Genomic DNA, 19,165 nt, shown 5'->3' on the forward strand with positions numbered 1-19,165 from the left:
GTCAGGTACTGTGCACTTAACTTCTATTATGTCTTCTTCCAGATGGTAACTTTGCAGATGCTGTGTTCAGGTTCAATGCTAACATTTCATACAGCGGGGTACTACATGCAGTTACACAAGATGTAAGAATAAGTCCTGTGTCCATCCTCTTAAGATGTTGTTAATCCATAAAGGTATTAATAATTGTTATTTCTTAACCCCAGGGTCTGTTCTCAGAAAACAAGGAGAAACTAATTAATAATGCCATAACAGCATTGCTTTCACAAGAGGGAGATATTGCAGCATCTAATGCAGAGCTTGAAAGCCAATTCCAAGCAGTAAGACGACTAGTGGCTTCAAAAGCGGGCTTCCTTGCCTTTACTCAGCTTCCAAAGTAAGTGAGAAGTCTCTTCAAGCTTGGAAGTAGTAGGTGAAAACAACTCTTACGCTTTTGATGTCTTATTTTTAAAACTGAGAATTGGGAGTTAAGCCTCACTTTTGAAAAAGCCTAGAAGAATCTGTACATGTTTGTCTGCTTCTAGTAGTATGAGGCTGTCATCAGGCTTTAACACAAGTTGAAAATCCCAAATGATCATTAGTATGTAAAGCTATCCTTTGCTGCATACTCTCTGCCTTGAGTCAAAAATGGTTTAATGTTTTTCCTAGTGGAAAAACTTCTAAAATGCACCTTCATCTGTCCTTGAAGTAGGTGGTTCTTCATTCTTAAAGAATGTTGATGCCATTACTATCTTGAGTTCAATGCAAGATAAAACGTGATGTTAGGAAGCAGACTTGTACTCCTACAGTAAGTACAGGCTACTTGGAGTTTGTGTCTTAACTGGACGACATAAGAAAGCAGAAAAATTGCTCACTATCACATAACTACAGAAATATCTTTGTTTTGGTGAGCGTGCTCTTTGCACGTTGTTAACAGTGAAGTCAATATTAGTGTTTTCCTACCAAGGAATCTCATATATATGTAGATGTCAAGGTCCTGGCTTGCCAAATGCAGTGGGAGCAGGTCAGTTTTGGTCTTGGTTGGACTTTTATCTTAAAACTAAGATTTCTGTTTCCTCTAATTTTTTCCTTTCCTTTCAAAAGATTTCGAGAACGATTAGGAGTGAAGGTTGTGAAAGCCCTCAAAAGGAACAATGATGGAGTAACTCATGCCTCTATTGACATGCTTTGTGCTCTTATGTGTGTAAGTATTAAATTGCAGATTCTGCAACTTTGGGATGAACTTCAATCTACTGAAAGATGTAGAAGCAGGGACTGTCTTTCAACTTGCAGTGTGCTCAGACATGAAATAACCTATGGTACAGTGATTTCCTACTGAATTTTAAGTAGGATGTGCTTTTTATGGGTTCAGAGCGTGGCTTTTGGACTACGGCTGTTATGAGCTCAGGGTTGAAATGTGACTACATACTGAATACTTTTTTTTTTTTTACAGCCCATGCATGATGACTATGACTTGAGGCAGGAGCAGCTGAACAAAGCTTCCCTTCTTTCTTCAAAGAAGTTTCTAGAAAACCTCCTGGAGAAATTCAATTCCCATGTGGTAAGTCAAATTTTGAAAACAGCTTCAAGTGCTTTTCCAAATTGCTATGGAAACACTGCTGTCATACTTGGATATATCATTGAATGTATTTGTACCTGTAATTGAAGTGCAGAAAATAGAGCTGTGTCTGGCACTGAGGTTTGTTCTAAACACCTTTGGATCTTGACAGGTTAGAATGTAGCTGTCTATGCTGCAGAACGTGTCATGCAACAAAAGTTGTCATGTTTAACATGGAAACCGGGTCCTTTTAGCCAAAAGGATAGTGTAAACTGGTACTTAGGGGATTAAAACCAGAAAAAGTAATTTGCAGCACACTGATATATGAGGTCTCCAATATATATAGTCTCCAATATGCTCTAGGAGCCAGTACTTTACCAGAGTATTGCCATACTCAGAGTAATGGCATATTGTAAACTTGTAATTTTTCTTTGCAGAGTATTTTGTGGTATTACAGGGAAGAGCACCTTCAGCATCATGAGTACTGAATAAAACTTACATGAATACTGTTGGGCAGGAGAGAACACTATCTGTATTACATACCTGTCTTCCTAATTTCAGGATCATGGGACAGGTGCCCTAGTAATTAGTTCGCTTCTGGACTTCCTGACATTTGCCCTATGTGCTCCATATAGTGAGACTACTGAGGGGCAGCAGTTTGACATGTTGTTGGAAATGGTGGCATCTAATGGAAGAACGCTATTTAAGCTCTTTCAGGTAAGATTTCATAATTTGTTATTATTCTTAGAGGCCTTAGGTAGTCAGCGAGCATGAACTTGCTTGTTCTCCTGAATGACAAATTTGTCTACTGTTCAGCTGGTTAATGTGTGTAAACCTTTTCTACCTTGGTCAGTTTTTTAGTGACCTGTTGCCTTATCTTCATATATCAGATTGAGGTGGTGAATGATATGCCAAATTGTAGAATAGACTGCCTAAGACTTGTTCCTAGAAACATTTTAAAGTACCAGTTAAATATTAAGCTAGATTGAGCAGATGCACAGATTTTTCTCTCATTGGGAGCATTTGCCGCCTTTTAATTTCTTTCACAGTAAATGAGAGTTGAAAGGGTTGCAAAACAAGAGTAACATCCTCTTCATTAGTAAACCTGTAAGAGTTCTAGGATTTTTAGCTAAAATGCAAATGCTAATTTTCTCTAAAAACGGTAAGCTCCTTGTTCCGAATCAGCTTGTCAGTTTTCCCAGCATTATACCAGCTTCTTTGGTATATACTGCTGTTCAGTGCCAAGAAGTCGATCTGATAGTCGCATGAGAGATTCTTGTTGATAGGCATACTGTAGGAGCTCTTCCTGGTGCTAGCTTTCACAAAACTGGAATACTAACCTTTTGCCCAAAACTGGAGGTAGAACAGCTGTGTAAATGCATTAAGGAAACTGAATCACAGATGATCTAATCCTCAGATTTTGCACTTGGGTAACTATTTGTCAATGTTCTATTTTAGCACCCTTCCATGGCAATTGTCAAAGGAGCAGGTTTAGTAATGAAGGCAATAATAGAGGTGAGACTTTATCAGTGTTATCTGGGCTAGCCTATTAAAATATGTATTGTCTATTTCAGACCTGCAGTTACTTACCAGAAGTTGTTTGTTATATTAGCTTCTTGCAGGGGGTTGGGGGGAGGAACAGAACACTGGCTTAATTGTGTGTGGTTTAATACAGCAATTTGCTTTATCTTCCACTTGGGGGTTTGGAAGGCATGTGAGTTGGGACATTAGGTAGTGTGTGTTTTCATACTGCAGTCAAGAGGTGGCTGTTGGTGTTGTATGTAGCTCAGTCACATGCTTCAGAGCCACCAGACTTCTCCTGCATGTTAAAGAGGGTCTCTTGAGGAGAGGCCGTATTTCCTGGGATGCATTGCCAGACAGAATGGGACTGGAATTAACAGGTAGTACAGTCCCAGAGCAGACGAGTGATGTCAGTGCCTGTTCTTGCTCTTTCTGCTTCAGCAAAGGATGATTTGGCTTTGTTAGTTTTCATACCACACGATCTATGGGCTAAGTCCATACTACTTAAGGGCTGCTCATGATTGTTGCAGGGTGACCTTGCTAACTGACTCTTGACACTTCCTGTGTTGAAATTCAGGGCTTAACTTAGTGCCTCATTGTGTATCACAATGGCTCATGCATTTGAAATGCATCTAGTACTTTCTTGGAATGGAAGTGAATGAACACTTGAAATAGAGGTATCATAAATCTTCAAGTTTCCATTGATATAACTGATAATGTTAGCTAAAAGTTTTTATGCTGTTTAACACCTGTCACTTGAACTATGGTGGGACATGGGCAAGTAAAAACGCAGGGAAAGCTTTTTCTTAATTACTTATTGCAACTAATGTATCTCAACTGAGTGACAATCTTATCCATGTGGCTGTTTAAACAGTTATTCTTAAATGGTTACACTTGACAAGCAACAAGCAGTTACTTGTGGCTGTCGTTCTCTGCAATTGCAAATTAGGGTTAAACAGTATAGAAGTGGTACTTGTAAATGTACAACCAACCTCCTGATCTGTGATGAGAGGCTTACGTCTTATCCTGTCCAATTACTGTCCTCAGATATAACTACAGATTGTCAGGTCTGTGGCTTTACTACAACTTTGATCAGTTGCTGTTCAGAACTGGCACTTAAAGCGTGTCATACTATAGCGTCTGGCTTTTGGATATTAGCTGACATAACTGATAGTCAGGAAGGCCTTGGAACTGTAGACTTAAGGTAAAAGCAGCTTAACTAAGATTCTTTCTTTAGTAATCATCTTGCCCTGTTTCCAAAGGAAGGAGACAAAGAGATTGCTACCAAAATGCAAGATCTTGCCCTCAGTGAAGGTGCCTTACCTCGTCATTTGCACACTGCTATGTTTACAATAAGCACAGATCAGAGGATGCTTACAAATAGGTATGTCTGTGTCACTTGCTATATCATGTTTAAAAAGTCTTAAGTAATGGCCTAGCTAATGTTAGAAACATCAGGAGATCAGGGAAGAAATCCTGAAGTTCTTCAGGAAAATACTTTTTTCAGCAGCTGGTATGTTTAAGGAGAGCAAGCTTCAGCTGAGACTGCAGCCACTTAATAAACGTTTGATTTTTTTTTTTAAATTACTTTTTTCCAGAATGGGACATGGGTTGGTTATTCGTTAAAGGCTCAAGTTTAGTTTTTTATTTTTGCCTGAAAACATTCAGGGAAAGAAAAGGCAAGTAGAATGTCTGGAACGTGTATAAAGGTTTAACTTGTATTTTACAACTGTATAAATCCTGGTTTGCACACCTTTGGCATCTTGCATGCAGTTAGACTCATTCAACCTGCCAGAGAGAAGTCTCCTCGTGCAGAAATCATTCCCTGAATTTAGCAGTCTGTAAAACTTGCGTTTTGGTAGCGGGCCTGAGGGTATACTGGGGAGGATGAGTGATAATGCAATTATTTCCACTGAAATACAAGATTATAGAAGGTCTGGGTGCATGTTCCTGAAGTGCCTAAAGAGTTGCAAAGCAATGTAGTGGCAAATGGAACTTGTTGCCACTGTCGTCCAAGGGGGAGCTAGTGTGAAGCCTTCTGTCATACTAGTTCTGTTTGGAGCTACTACTTATGAGCTATTTGTAAGCAATGCTTCAGTTCAGTGTAGTAGAACTGTAGTGACAAATTCTGGCAAAAAATGTCAGTTGGTGTAGAAGGCAGGCTCCCAAAGAGGTTTTCATGGCCAATAATGGGTGTTAAGAGCTTCAAGTAGGGCAGTTAACAGTTCTTGATGGCTTCTAGACCCTTTAACCTTAACTTAAGATTCTCTGGATAAACTTTCATTTGGTTATTTGATGATTATTTTCTGCTCTATTGCTCAAGTGTTCTTTTGAGGTCTAGATCAAAAAGCATGTACTGCTACTGTTCCACTAACTTCACTGGAACTTCCTAAGGGCAACACTGTAAAGCATGCTAAGCATATACTTGAACTGGAACAACATAATGCTTTTTGCTCTTACTCACTCAAGAGCATGAAGCTCTTGCTCATCTTCATTTCACCAGCATGGTAAGGGTGTCAGTTTAGTGGTTTAACAAGCTGTTTAAAATACTAACCTGCAGTTTATTGATTTCAATGGCTTTTTTCAGGCAGTTAAGTAGACATTTGGTTGGCCTCTGGACAGCTGAGAACAAAACTGCTATGAATTTGTTGAAACGTATTTTGGTGAGTAAAAATGGGATACAGAGTAGGGAAAGAATAAAATTGGAGAGCCTGCAGTACTGGGAAACTTGGGGTAGTCTATATAGTAACACTAACCCCTTTTCCATCCAAGGGGGAAGGCTAGCCTGGAAAATCACCAGGTTGGCATCTGCTGTTTAAAGGATGCTGATGGCTAGTAGAAAACATCTTGAATTCTTAAAGTACTCTGTTACTTTCCTGCTACTTTGAAAAATAGTGTACGACACAAAACTTAAAAATAAGGTGTCTGATTGCTTTTTTTTGTTAAAAGGAAAAAAATGTGGGAGACATAATAAACATGATTTTTTACTGGCACTAAGCATTAGAAACTTAAGGCCACAGTTCTGTCTCCACTTCCATGCTTGTTCAACTGCTTATATTGTAGTTAAATTTATATATTGGCTGATAGTTCTTATGTTCTTTCACCCTTACAGCCTCCTGAAAGATTCTTGCTTAAGTTACTTGAGTGAAACTAGCTCAGATAGTGTTGTAAGGATTTGTTAAATCTGGAGAAATACCAACTTTTACATTAAAAATGGTAGTTCACTTTTAGCAGAGCGAACTGGCCTGATATTGGTTACTATCTTCTGGAAGGCTTAGTAAAATGAAACTATCTCATCTCTAATGTCACATGCAACATTCGGTCCATATCAGATATGGACAGATTCTAGTACTACAGTATTCATCCCTCTCAATGTTGTTGTGGGATCGACTCTTCTCCCTGCAGTCCTTAGCTTCATTAAGTGCTCCTTTAAGAAATGGGATATAGGCAAGAGCTCTGCTGTATGGAAGCTAATCATGTACCTCTGTTGAAGGGTTCTTTCGAGTATGGTGACATTTCACAAATAAAAGCAAAAAGCTGCGGTGGCTTTATATACTTGCTTTAGAGTAGAATATAAATTCTTTTTTGAAATCGCTAATTTAAAGAAATGAACTTGTTACGTAATATGATGTTTTCTGTTCAATTAACCACATGTGTGTTTACGCTGGTTTTAAATGTTTCTAGCCACCAGGTTTGCTGGCATACCTTGACAGTGCTGATCCTGTTCCTGAAAAAGATGCTGATAGGATGCATGTTAGAGATAACTTAAAAATTGCAAGTGTGAGTAAATGCCGCTGTCTTACCTCTTCCATTGTACAGATGCACAGTTTTAGTGACTTTTCTAAAAACAGATACTTAACTGTTGCATTGACCTGCATCCAACATGATAGACCTGCAACTGCAAATAACTGATAAGATCTGTTCTGCAGGATCAGTATGGCAAGTTTAATAAAGTACCGGAGTGGCAGAGACTGGCTGGAAAAGCTGCAAAGGAAGTTGAGAAATTTGCCAAAGAGAAGGTGGATCTAGTCTTGATGCACTGGAGAGACAGAATGGGCATAGCTCAAAAAGAGGTAAAAGTATTTGGAACTTTGTTACAGCAACTTGATTAAGTGTAGAGAGGAACACCTACAACTCCCATGAAATCAGAGGCAAGTTTGACAATAATAAAGTGTAGAAATGTGAAAAACTTCATAGTTCTGCTTCCTTTTCGCAAACTCTCTACCTCTTACCACTCTTCATCTTCAGTTAGAAATGAATTCCAGGGAGGATGTAAAGCAGGCAAATGGATTCCTTCAGTATATGCATTAACCTTTTGCTTGTTCTTGGTTTAGCCAACCTTATCAAACTGGACTGCAGCTTATGTGTATTTCTTCCAAGATAATTATACAGGAGAATAGTAAATTCCTTGAAATGTGGCAAAACCAGTTTTTAAACTACATCTGGAAGAAACTATGAATGCTCTTTGCATCCAAAATTACGTACTTTGTGCTAGCTCGATTTTTAGCTATGGAACGTGCTTGAAGAAGCTTAGTATTACCTTTAATATAGGTCTCTCAGTACTTAAATTGCAACATAAGACTATACATGAAACCACGGTTAAGACAGGAGTGATAAGTGACTGGTTTGATCTGATAGTATAATAGGATAGCCCAAGCACTGCTTGAGTTCTTACTGTTGGTCTCCTTTTTCTTCTGATTTTATTGTTGTGTTCAGTTTGACAAACTTTTTGCATTATGAGCTGTTTACCTTCAGGCTTAGTCAGGAGACTAAAAGTTGTTTTGTGTGTTCTGGAAATGAAACTATTATATATGCAAGGAAGGATGAAAAGAGCAATGCAAGGGTGTTGGAAATGTCTGTCTTTGTGCTTGATCTGATGTAGCAATAAGCTTTAATTTAAGGAAACGTGAACTTGGTAAAATCTAGCTCAAGTTTGTAGCCTGTGGTGCAGAATATTGACAGGTAGTATTTCTGGAATAACAATGAACTAGGTTCAAAACAAAATATTAATGGAGAAATGGAGAAAACGGTGGAAGAGCAGATTGCACTTTAAATATCTTGTCTAAATACTGAGTTTAAACAATCATTTTTCTGTCTGGAGTTCTGAGCTGTTTAATTTCAGAGTAAATGTATGCAAGTGTAGCTTGGAAAAAATAGTAGCAAGTTTGGTATTAACACTTTGAATTACTTCAGTGGCTGTGGCTTGTTAAACGTACCTTTTCTTTTTCTTCCAACTCTCAATCACAATCAGGACAGAAACAATATGGTGAGTCTGTATTCTCTGCCACTTGTGTGCATTATGTTGCTTAGACTTCTGCTTGCATGTGGTACCTTATGTAGAATATAACACTGATTTTCATGCTTGATCATACTAGGGAACCTTTCGGTGGCCAAGTCAGGTTTGTGACTAATTTCTGCGACTTGATCTATGGCTAGTTCCTTTCAAGAGCAAAGCATTCTTGTTTTGTGGGATTCCCCTCTTCATCAGCTTTGGAGCTGATGAGTGCTTATGGTATTGGGAACTAAGTTTTCCTCAGGGATAACTTGCTTCTAAATTAATGACTTGTTAAACAGCTGAAAGTTTCTCTGGCATGATTTAACTTGGCATAAATAACACTTGTGAAAGTGTATTGCTACTACTTGCTAGAAGGGAGACCACCTTAATGAGGCTTAACTTAGTGTGGCTTTTGAAGCAGTAAAAAGCTCCAGCTTTTTATTTTAAAAGGGGAAAATGGGGAATATGTTTCTACTGTCTTCCTAAATTCGGCTCTTTTGCAGAACATTATTCAAAAGCCAGTGATATTAAGGAAACGACGCCAAAGGATAAAAATAGAAGCAAACTGGGATCTCTTCTATTACAGGTAAAATATTAAGATTAATGTGGTTGATGGGGTTATGATTTTTGTTAGTATCTTCTGAGTTGCTGTGGCTTGATTCCAATTTCTGCCTGCCTTGAAACAATGCAAGTGCTTCATAATAGGAACTTGGGAAAAATTAAATCCTAAGGTGTTCTTAAGGATTTAGCTTGTGTTTAGGAAAGGGGGGGGGATTTGGAAATTTTCTCAAATGTTATCAAAATACATCCTTTTTTCCCTTGACTCAAAAGGAAGAGTGAATAAGAAACTACAGGTGCAGATCTGCATGATGTTGGAGGCTAAGCAAAGTAGCACTGAAAATTATTGTAGTGTGTTGGTGCATCAACCTGTAAGCTACTAAATGCAGCTGGCTTGCCTGTGAGTTCTTACAACTGTCAAAGTTTACAACTTACAACTGTAAGTTTCCATTTGAAAAAAGTTATTATCGCTTTACTTTGGTTAGGTGTCTTAAGGTAAATGGACTAATTAAAGCTTGACTATTCAACAAACTCTGAAAGGAAGCTTGAGGAAATTCCTTGAACTTCAGCTGTTCGATTTGGTGCTTAACGTTTCTAAAGGTCAAATACAGTCCATTCTGCACAAGTGTTGTAAGAAAGGAAGACTTGCACGCTCCTAAACTTCCAGTATTAAAGTGCTGCTCTCAGCCACTCTGTGGATCCAAAGGCTGTTTTGTAACTTCTACTGAAGATTGTCCACTGGCTGTCTTGTGACACTTGAGATGTCAAATTCTATTTTTTCCTGTATGAACTACTTTTTTTGTTGAAAGCATACGCATGGTATGGGCCTGTCTGCTGCCCTGGGTTATTGTGCCCTTGAGGCCCTTACTGGCAGATATAACAAATAGCTTGCATGTCTCCTGGTCATAAACTGTATGCAGATAACAAATTGAGCTAAAAGGGATGACAACAGGCATACTTTAATCTAGGCTGACCTCCATGACTGGAAATACTATACAAGTGAACAACCATAATTACGTAACAAACTAGAGACCACTACTCCGTGCCTTCTAATAAAGGTCCACTAATGAGAATATTCTGTAGCTTGCCAGCTGAGTCTTGTCTGCCTTTCAGAAAATGTTTTGAGGGGTTTAAGCTATGTAACTCCCTTCTTAGATTTCTTCAGGATCATGCTAGATCGAACTTGATTTGGAACTTCAAAACACGGGAAGAACTGAGAGATACTCTTGAGTCTGAGATGAGAGCATTTAATATCGACAGAGAACTTGGTAGTGCTAATGTTATCTCATGGAACCATCAGGAGTTTGAGGTAAATGACCCACTGTAGGAAAAACTGCATATGTAAAATGTCTAGTTCAAATGTCACTTTTCTGTCCCTTAACTACATGAGTGAATCTTGTGTTGACAATAATGGACTGCAAGCTAGGGTTCTTTAGGGAACAAACTGCTAAAGCTTGAGGCTGTGAACAGGTACTGTTGTCCAGTGTCACTCTGCAAAACTGAACTCTCTTCAGCTGACATGACACTGTGGAAATTAAACATTGATCAGAACCCTTGATACATTCTTTGTATTAAGATAAAAAGAGAAGTTGGGTTTACGTTGTTGTCAGGGTAAGTCATACTTGTTCTTGAATTGTGTTTTATGAGACTTGTTTTTGTTAGTTCCACAAGTCACTTCCTGATAACAAGTTCATTGTCTTTATTTCCGTCATGTCTCAGTGATCATAAGGCTGTCAAATATTGGGTTGCCAAACCACGAATAGATTATGTGGCTAAAACAATGCTGCTCTGTAGATTACTGATTGAGGATTCTGTTTTCACATTCTAGGAACAGCAGTATCTAAAGTCAGAGTAGCCTTCCAGGCTTCTGCAAAACAATTGGTATGGTCCCAATTGGCTTTCTCAAAACAACTTGCAAGATATTTGAGTGATATGCTGATAAGAGCAGAGTACAGGAAAGGTTTATCTCCAGTATTGTTATGGTTCCACACAGTTTTAATTAATGTGTAATGCTAAAGCAAAGCAAGCCCACGCTTGAATTCAACTGTTAAGGTATTCTTAGGTGTTACTAATGCCACCCTTGTCACAGTACAGCTTTCTAGCTGAAACTTGAGCAGAGGAATAGTAGTGAAATGAGTAAACTGCTGCTTTTGCTGAATTTTCAGTTGACTGGCAAATTGAAGAATTACAAGACATGGGGTTAATGCTTTAAGAGAAAACTACTTTATTGTAATCAGCTGTGTCTCAGCTACAGATTACTACTTACTTGATGCAGTAATTAGCTAAATTTGAGTTTGGATTAGTGTTTTTTGCACTGGCATCTATCTTTCAAAGTCGTCTTTAGGTATGGGTCAGGCCTGTACAGAACTTCTGGGCACCACAGTGTCTGCTCTGTCTCTGTACTTTAGAGATGCTAAGTGGCATGAAATCAAAAGTACAGATTTGAAACTCAGTAATGTGGGCTTCTCACCTGCACTTTGCAATGCTCTGTGACTTATACTGCTGGGATCTGTCACTAGGATTCTTGGAGTTACAGCCCAGGATACTTTGGGACTGGTTTGAGGGACCTTCTGTCATCTGGGCTTTGGGCAGCTGCTGTCTCAAAGATGTGCTTTTAAATATTTTAAACGAATACTTTATCAGGCTATGCTGTAAGTATTTGAACTATGTAGTGTGGTGACAAAGGCTTCACTGTCAGCTGTGGAACCTGTCACTTTGCCAAGTGGGATGGTAGCTTGAGATTGGTCTGAAAGTATACTGGTTAGTGGGGATATCTTTGTATTGTGTGCTGTGGTCAAATCTGTAGGTAACTTACGTGGCCTCATGACAGCGGCCTGCAAACTAGAGATAAGAAAACAAACTGTGAAGTGTGGCTTTTGTGCTGTTAGAGGTACCTCTAAATGAGTTGCTTGCCAAATGCTTAAAACCACTGGGCACTGAGGCATGCGGTTAAATCTAATGTAGTTGCTCTGAAGTTAATGATGGCTCTCATTGTGCAAATTCACTTCAGTTTCTTGGTGTGTATGTACTGATGCCTCTAGGCTTTAATTACACAGTGTAATAGCAAGTGTAACTAGTAATTAAGTCATGCTTGTGTTTCATGCTTGTAGTAACTTTGAGTGGAGTACCTTGCAATGGAATAACTACTTATTAAAGTGTGAGTCACTGAATACACCGTGTATTATCCAAGTGTAGTTTGTAAAACCAGCTGTCGTTAGAAGTAAGTTAGTTAAAGGCTGGAAGCCGAGATTTCAGAAAGATGAGAATTACTTCGTTCCGGGGACCAACAATAGTTTATGGCATGCATTTTATAGAGGTGTGTTTCTTTAACAGCAAACTTGCAGATTTCAGTCTTCCTCAAACAGTAGAAGGGGTTGCTAACCTTGCTGAGTTTATGGATGCAAGGAAGTACAGTGATGTTATGCAAACAAGAGCTTAATGAAGGAGAAACAATATTTACTATTAAATAACTTGTTCTGTGTTACAGGTAAAATATGAGTGCCTTTCTGAGGAAATAAAAATAGGAGATTATTATCTAAGATTGCTACTAGAAGAAGATGAAACTGAAGAGAGTGGAGCAATCAAAAAATCGTGAGACATTATTAAAATCTATCTCATTCCCAAGGTTCCAGTTTTCTTCTCTAAACTCTCATCTCTTTCTTAGTTATGAATTCTTCAATGAACTCTACCATCGTTTCTTGCTTACCCCAAAAGTAAATATGAAGTGCTTATGTCTGCAAGCATTGGCAATTGTTTATGGAAGATGTCATGAAGAAATAGGACCATTTTCTGATACTAAATACATTGTTGGCATGTTAGAAAGGGTAAGAATTATTTAAAATTACTTGATATGGTAGTTAACATACTGCTAGTCCAACATCTTTAGATCCTTCTGGTTGCTGTGAAACACAGGTTTTACTTTTACATGATTGAAGCTGCAGAATAAATATTTTTCCATGCTGTCACCAAGTGTTCCTAGTATCTCCCCTTAATTAAGTTGAAGTTTTACTAAAAAAATTGCTGATCTTAAAGGTATTTCAAAGTAATGTCTAGATCTGGATTTTGTTGACCTTAACAGCTTTTTGGGTTGTACAGTAATAGTATGAAAGAACATTGTGGTATTAATCTTGTGCTTTTGAAAAATGCAGAAGTATAAAGTTTTTTTTAAGAGAACCTTGTTCCATGTCACATTATTTCAAAATACTGATTTCAAGAGCAGTAGCAACAGCCCCAGACCTAATGAAATGGTAGCCTTGGGTGGGCACATGTGATGGATTAGATTTTTGGTGGTAACTGCTTTTGCCTATTAAGTGTCTGCTAAGTTTTGTCTGACAACTGATACAGCTTGCAAAAATACATTTCCATGCAGTCTGAAGAAGGGATTCTTCATGCACATCAATATGGGTTTTAGATATGGCTGTTGTAAGTGAAGCTGAACCCATGCAGTCTCTTGTTATTTTGCCTCGAGTCTTGATCGTCTCACCAGGGACGTATCATCAATGACGCATTCAGTCTGCTGGCTGAAAGCATTCTCTTTTTCTCTCGTATTTGTGTGAACTGGGTCACTGGGGGATTCAAACACTCACCCTTTAGAGCAATAGACTTGGCAGAAAAGTAAGTTTTAAGTGTCAGACCCAGAGCAACAAAGGGGATAGGGAGTAATGAGGGTTTTCCTTCTCAGTGGCAGAAAGCTACATTTATTAGCTGTGCATGAAACTGGACACTTAATAGTCTGCAGTTTTATCTGGGGCATGAAAAAAGTAAATGAGTCTTTACAGGGTCAACTCAGTTGACTTTTGAAGGTAACTTCTAATACACTATCAAATACTAATCTGTTCTCTTCTGCTGCAACAGTGCACTGACAGACTTGAGCGGGACAGATTGATACTGTTTCTCAACAAGCTGATCCTTAATAAGGTAAGGTGGACATGCACCCATAACAGTAGTTGATCAGTCTTTCCGCTGTATAAAATGGCTTGAACTAGTCTTTCAGGGTTAAATTGAGCAAAAATTCAAGTCTTGAGAAGGTCTTAAAAACAATGTTAGATACGGCTCTCTGGGATGTGGTGGCAGTTACTCACTGGTGAGAAAACTGAAGGAAACACGTAGATACTGTGGTGATGGTACCATTCTAGTTACTTTAGAGAATGACTTGACTTTTCTTATAGACTGTTCAGTACTTGTAATAACTTTTATCTAGAAAATGCTTGTGTTAATGCAGTTTATCCATTGACAGAAAAATGTGAAGGACCTTATGGATTCAAATGGTATTAGAATCCTTGTAGATCTGCTTACTCTGGCACATCTTCACACGAGCAGAGCTACGGTTCCTCTGCAGGTATGTAGCCTCTGTTTATTACTACAAGTGTTCTTTTGCTAAAAGGACAATTCTTAACAAAAAATATGAAACAATGTCCTTTTCACACTTCCTGTAGAAATGTTATATTTGTGATAAAGCTATTCTTATAAACATCAACTTCTAGAGCAATGTGATTGAGGCAGCACCTGATATGAAGAGGGAGAGTGAGAAAGAATGGTACTTCGGCAACGCTGACAAAGAAAGGAGTGGTCCTTACAGTTTTCAAGAGGTACCTCTCAGCTATGAACTCTCAAACTGGGCAAATTGTTTTCATCCTGGTGACAGTGTGTTTAAAATACTGAGAGGGGAAAACTTTAAATGATGTCAAAGTATATTCTCAAAGTAACCCTTTAAATAAGGGTTAAACCTAGATAAGAAATTTGATATTGCATCAAGAACGACAGCCTTTGGTAAGGCTGCCTACCCCTCCACACCCCAGTTATGCTGCAATTAACCTGACAACTTTTTTCACGTTTCCCAACAGAATTACAAATACATCAGAATTTCATGCAACTATAGTAGTCTGCCATACAGCAGTTAAAAGCTTGTCTTGAGTGTGTATGTTTAGGAGTAAAGGTAGCTGTGAATGCTGAATCACTAAATGAATCTCTAATCTTACAATAGATGCAGGAACTATGGAACAGTGGAAAGCTGACTTCAAAAACACGTTGTTGGGCTCAAGGTATGGATGGATGGCGACCATTACAGGTTATCCCTCAGCTGAAGTGGTGCTTGTTAGCCAGTGGCCAGCCTGTGTTGAATGAGAGTGACCTTGCCACACTTGTACTCAACATGCTCATCACAATGTGTGGATATTTTCCCAGCAGGTAAACAATTTTCAGCAGAAGTGGTTAACTTTCTCTGGCAGATGCATAAATTGATAAATTCTATCTTAAAGCTTTTATTAGAAACAAAGTAGTATGTTAACAAACTGCAATAAAGCCTTTTACATAGTATTAATTAGATCTGCAGGCAAATAGTTTGTAAATGAGACAATACTAGTATTGTGAAAAGGACTGCATGAATGCACAAGCCATGTGCATTTCTAACACTTAGTGGTATAGTCTTACGCTTGCACACAGGTTATTGTTTAGCTTAAACTGCTATAATGCATGACATCAAGTCTAACAACAAGTTTGGAAGTTAAAAATGACGACACTGGGTATGATCTCACTAGTGTGGTACTTAGTTGTTCGCTCTTGAAAGAGAAAAGGCACAAGTGTGCTTTCTGCTGTGTCACTTCTTTTTTTTTTTAGGGATCAAGACAATGCTATTATAAGACCTCTGCCTAGAGTGAAAAGGCTGTTGTCAGACAGTACTTGCCTTCCTCACATCACTCAGGTATGCAAGTCTTCAAAAATGTATCTAAACTAGCAAAAGTCTGACTTTACTATCTTTGAATACTGTGTGAGTACTTTGTGTGATAAACACATCAAATGACATCTGTAACAAACTGCAAACCTCTGGAAAAGCAGTTGTTTATTTTACTGGGTGTTACAAATTTCATGGTTTTTCAGCTGATATCTCATTAATAAACACTTACGTCCTTGAAGATACTGAAAAGCCGTCTGGATGTGGTCCTTGGCAACCAGCTGTAGGGGACTCTTGTAGGGGGCTTTGACAAGGTGACCTCCAGAGGTCCCTTCCAACTCTAAACATTCTGTGATTTGAACTTCTAACTCTTGGGCTGAAGTATCCTTTAACTGAAATTCTTGTAAATTTACTGGCTTGTCCCAGTACTGGATTAGTTAAAACTTCAGTTTTGGCTAGGTAACTTGCACTACTCAAGCAGCTAATGTAAATGCTTGTTTGATTGCAGCTACTACTGACTTTTGATCCTATCCTTGTGGAAAAAGTAGCTATACTGCTGTTTCATGTCATGCAAGATAACCCTCAGTTACCTCGTTTTTATCTGAGTGGAGTGTTCTTCTTTATCATGATGTACACGGGTTCCAATGTACTTCCTATTGCAAGGTGAGTAAAAAAAAAACAACAAACAACCTAGAAGTGCCTCTTCACCAGTCATGCTTAGTACTGCTGTTCTAAATGCTCCAGGGAGTGTGGCTTGCTAGAACCAACATGAGATTGCAAGCAAATGCCCTTTACAAGAATCACCTCCACATGGTCTAGTCAGTCACTAAGAAGTGAATTGTTTATTGACCCTAGCAGGGAGGGAATGAGAGCATGTCTGGTCATACGGTTCTAACAGTACAACTAGGCATGGTTTATCATGGAAGAACAAATTGTTAGAAGCTCTAAAGAGTATTAATATAGGCTATTGATACGCTAATGTAGTTTTTGATAGTAAGCAGCTATCGAATGCTGAGAGAACATCTAATAGTCCAGTCTAGTATTGAAGCCTGAAACAGCTAAATTGGTCTGTACTGCCTGACACAGGTGCACTGCACATGCAGGTATCTATTCCAGTTCATTCCACTACTCGTCCTCTAAATTCAATAGTTCATAAAAAGCCATCGTACAATTCCAGTAAGTTTCTTGTGTAGCAAAATGCATTGGGAAATAATGGCATGTTTCCATGATGACTGTAGTGTAACGGGACTGCCCAGCAGTTAATGTAAGATCACCTTGTTTCATCCCTGCAGTGATGATCTAACTGCAGGGAGAGGTTTGTAGGGAAAGGTGGTGCGTGTCTGTTTGATTTTTAGGGTTTTTTTGTGTGGAGAAAGTAAACTTTCAGGAATAGGACTTTCAAGCTGAAACAAAGAACATAAGGCAACATTTATAACACAGGATTGCTTAACTTAAAATTCCCAAGGGTTTGATGGACTTTGTACAGAGATTCATTAATTTGATGCTTTCACTCTTTTATCTCCAAGTAAATGTATGAGACTTGCCAGGTGGTCTGTGTTGGTCTGTTTATCTTTCAAGGGTACTTTAGGTGTCAATTAAACAAAAAATAACTGCTGTTTCTCTTCTAGGTTTTTGAAATACACACATGCAAAACAAGCTTTCAAATCTGAAGAAGTGAGTAGATTGCAAAAGTAACTACCTCTGTTTCCAAATGCTTTTACAAACTGCCTGTAGTTGCTTTAACATTACTTGATGCTTGTTCTTTTTCTGAGTTCTCAGGATTTAGAATTTAAGAACCAAAGGGAAATGGGGGAGGGTTCTTTACATTTCAGGTTGGTTAGCAAGACTGAATTCAGCTTACCTTTGAGGTGACAATGTAATCTCTTCTGTAGACAAAAAGCCAAGATATAGTTCAAAGAAGTATACTTGGACATATTCTTCCTGAAGCAATGGTGTGTTATTTAGAAAACTATGAACCAGAAAAATTTTCTGAGATATTCCTTGGAGAATTTGACACTCCAGAAGCAATATGGAGCAATGAAATGAGGTAACTGTTTTCTGTCAGGGGGACAAATTATTCTGAACAGTGTCTCATGCTGAAGAGTTCTTGTCTTAGACATTTCTAAAGAAAACCCAAAACACCTGGATTCCATGGTTTCCATTGCTTCCCTCTTTTTGTCTTCTGTATGTTCTGCAATGTTCTATGTTTACCTTCTGCTTGTATCAAAAATAATAGGGGTGGGGGGAGCAGAATTAGCTGCAGGAAGGGGAATATTTTCTGAACATCTGACAACATGCTTTGCATCTGCTTCTGTCATACTTAAGTTCCTTTTATGAGTGGAGACTTCACTATGTATGTAGACTGCTTTATACTTAGTCTCATTTATTAACAGTAGTTGTCTGGGAGATACACCTCTAATAGTACAATACAATTTTAGGGTCTCCCAAAAAAGAGGTGTTGAGGGAGGGCAAAATGTCACTTTACACTGTTTTTAACACACTTTAATTTCATGGCATTGAAATAGCTTTATAACAGAATAGGACTGAATCCTATTCTGAACCCCTTCTGAAATGTGGGAAACTACTAAGGGAAAATCTTTTCAGAAGAAGTCATTGAACACACTTCTGCAGTCACTGAGGACTGCTTGGCAAGCATTAAACCAAACTTTGTAACTTTTAGGCGTCTTATGATAGAGAAGATTGCTGCTCATCTTGCTGACTTCACCCCTCGTCTTCAAAGCAATACAAGAGCACTCTACCAATACTGTCCTATCCCAGTTATCAACTATCCACAACTGGAAAATGAACTGTTCTGTAATATTTATTATCTCAAGCATCTTTGTGATACACTCAGATTTCCAGACTGGCCAATTAAAGATCCAGTAAGTAAGAAGTATTTTAGGATTCGTTTAGTTCTTGATTTTTTCAGAGTGGAATTTGTAACAAAAATTAAGGAAATCAAATGCTAGGTTGTTTTAAATAACTGATTGATCTTGACTTTCAGTTCATAAGCGCAAATATGTTAAACAGTTCTTTATCTTGAAGCAAAACAGTCTTCATGCCAAATAGCAACATGTTAAGCATATCCTCCTTGTGGCAGCTACTAAAATAGAAAAGTAAAGCATCCAAGAAACTTCAGATAGTGTTTCAATGAACCTCACGTGGTGGTGGGGTGGGGGTGAGAAGTGATCACTTGTAGGTTCTCGTTTGTCCATGCTGGACAAGAAACTGAGCTAACTTGGTATCAGTGTGTGAACTGGTGAATCCTTTCAGTACAAGTCTATGATCTAGATCTGTCTAAGCAGCTTTACTTATTCATGTAGCTCTATTGTAGTTTATGTAGTATTGAGATGTGAGGCAGGTGTAATTTAAAGTGATTTTCCCCTCTTTTAACATGACTCTTACATAGACGTTTTAACCTTAAAGTGCTCCTTAACTTGAATAAAATACAGTGCTGCAGTGAAACAAAGTCTAAATTGCTTCCTGACTGCAGGGGGAACCATAATTACTGAAGTGGGTAGGTCTAGGTCTTTGAACTTAGGGTATCGGATGATAAAGATTCATTAATAAAGCATCACTTTTTTTAAAGAAGATGACGTGTACTGGT

At 38.4% G+C, this 19,165-nt stretch overlaps 1 protein-coding gene across 2 annotated transcripts in view; it reads left to right on the top strand.

The window, feature by feature from the left end:
* DNAJC13 (DnaJ heat shock protein family (Hsp40) member C13) overlaps nucleotides 1-19,165 on the top strand; it is a 55,460-nt gene that overhangs the window by 15,676 nt on the left and 20,619 nt on the right. The window contains exons 11-34 of one of the 2 annotated variants that reach the window (XM_055805614.1): nucleotides 43-122; nucleotides 204-373; nucleotides 1,081-1,180; nucleotides 1,430-1,537; nucleotides 2,096-2,251; nucleotides 2,993-3,049; nucleotides 4,318-4,439; nucleotides 5,643-5,718; nucleotides 6,740-6,835; nucleotides 6,985-7,128; nucleotides 8,307-8,321; nucleotides 8,834-8,916; nucleotides 10,044-10,197; nucleotides 12,376-12,479; nucleotides 12,553-12,712; nucleotides 13,743-13,805; nucleotides 14,125-14,226; nucleotides 14,372-14,476; nucleotides 14,872-15,074; nucleotides 15,504-15,588; nucleotides 16,067-16,221; nucleotides 17,187-17,232; nucleotides 17,451-17,605; nucleotides 18,239-18,440. In XM_055805614.1, the coding sequence (XP_055661589.1) occupies nucleotides 43-122; nucleotides 204-373; nucleotides 1,081-1,180; nucleotides 1,430-1,537; nucleotides 2,096-2,251; nucleotides 2,993-3,049; nucleotides 4,318-4,439; nucleotides 5,643-5,718; nucleotides 6,740-6,835; nucleotides 6,985-7,128; nucleotides 8,307-8,321; nucleotides 8,834-8,916; nucleotides 10,044-10,197; nucleotides 12,376-12,479; nucleotides 12,553-12,712; nucleotides 13,743-13,805; nucleotides 14,125-14,226; nucleotides 14,372-14,476; nucleotides 14,872-15,074; nucleotides 15,504-15,588; nucleotides 16,067-16,221; nucleotides 17,187-17,232; nucleotides 17,451-17,605; nucleotides 18,239-18,440 (2,741 nt within the window). The remainder of the gene's footprint in view (nucleotides 1-42; nucleotides 123-203; nucleotides 374-1,080; nucleotides 1,181-1,429; nucleotides 1,538-2,095; nucleotides 2,252-2,992; nucleotides 3,050-4,317; nucleotides 4,440-5,642; nucleotides 5,719-6,739; nucleotides 6,836-6,984; nucleotides 7,129-8,306; nucleotides 8,322-8,833; nucleotides 8,917-10,043; nucleotides 10,198-12,375; nucleotides 12,480-12,552; nucleotides 12,713-13,742; nucleotides 13,806-14,124; nucleotides 14,227-14,371; nucleotides 14,477-14,871; nucleotides 15,075-15,503; nucleotides 15,589-16,066; nucleotides 16,222-17,186; nucleotides 17,233-17,450; nucleotides 17,606-18,238; nucleotides 18,441-19,165) is intronic. The other variant, XM_055805615.1, reaches the window with a different exon arrangement.

The sequence above is a fragment of the Falco peregrinus genome, chromosome 5 (assembly GCF_023634155.1).
Source record: "Falco peregrinus isolate bFalPer1 chromosome 5, bFalPer1.pri, whole genome shotgun sequence".
In the NCBI taxonomy this organism is placed as follows: domain Eukaryota; kingdom Metazoa; phylum Chordata; class Aves; order Falconiformes; family Falconidae; genus Falco; species Falco peregrinus.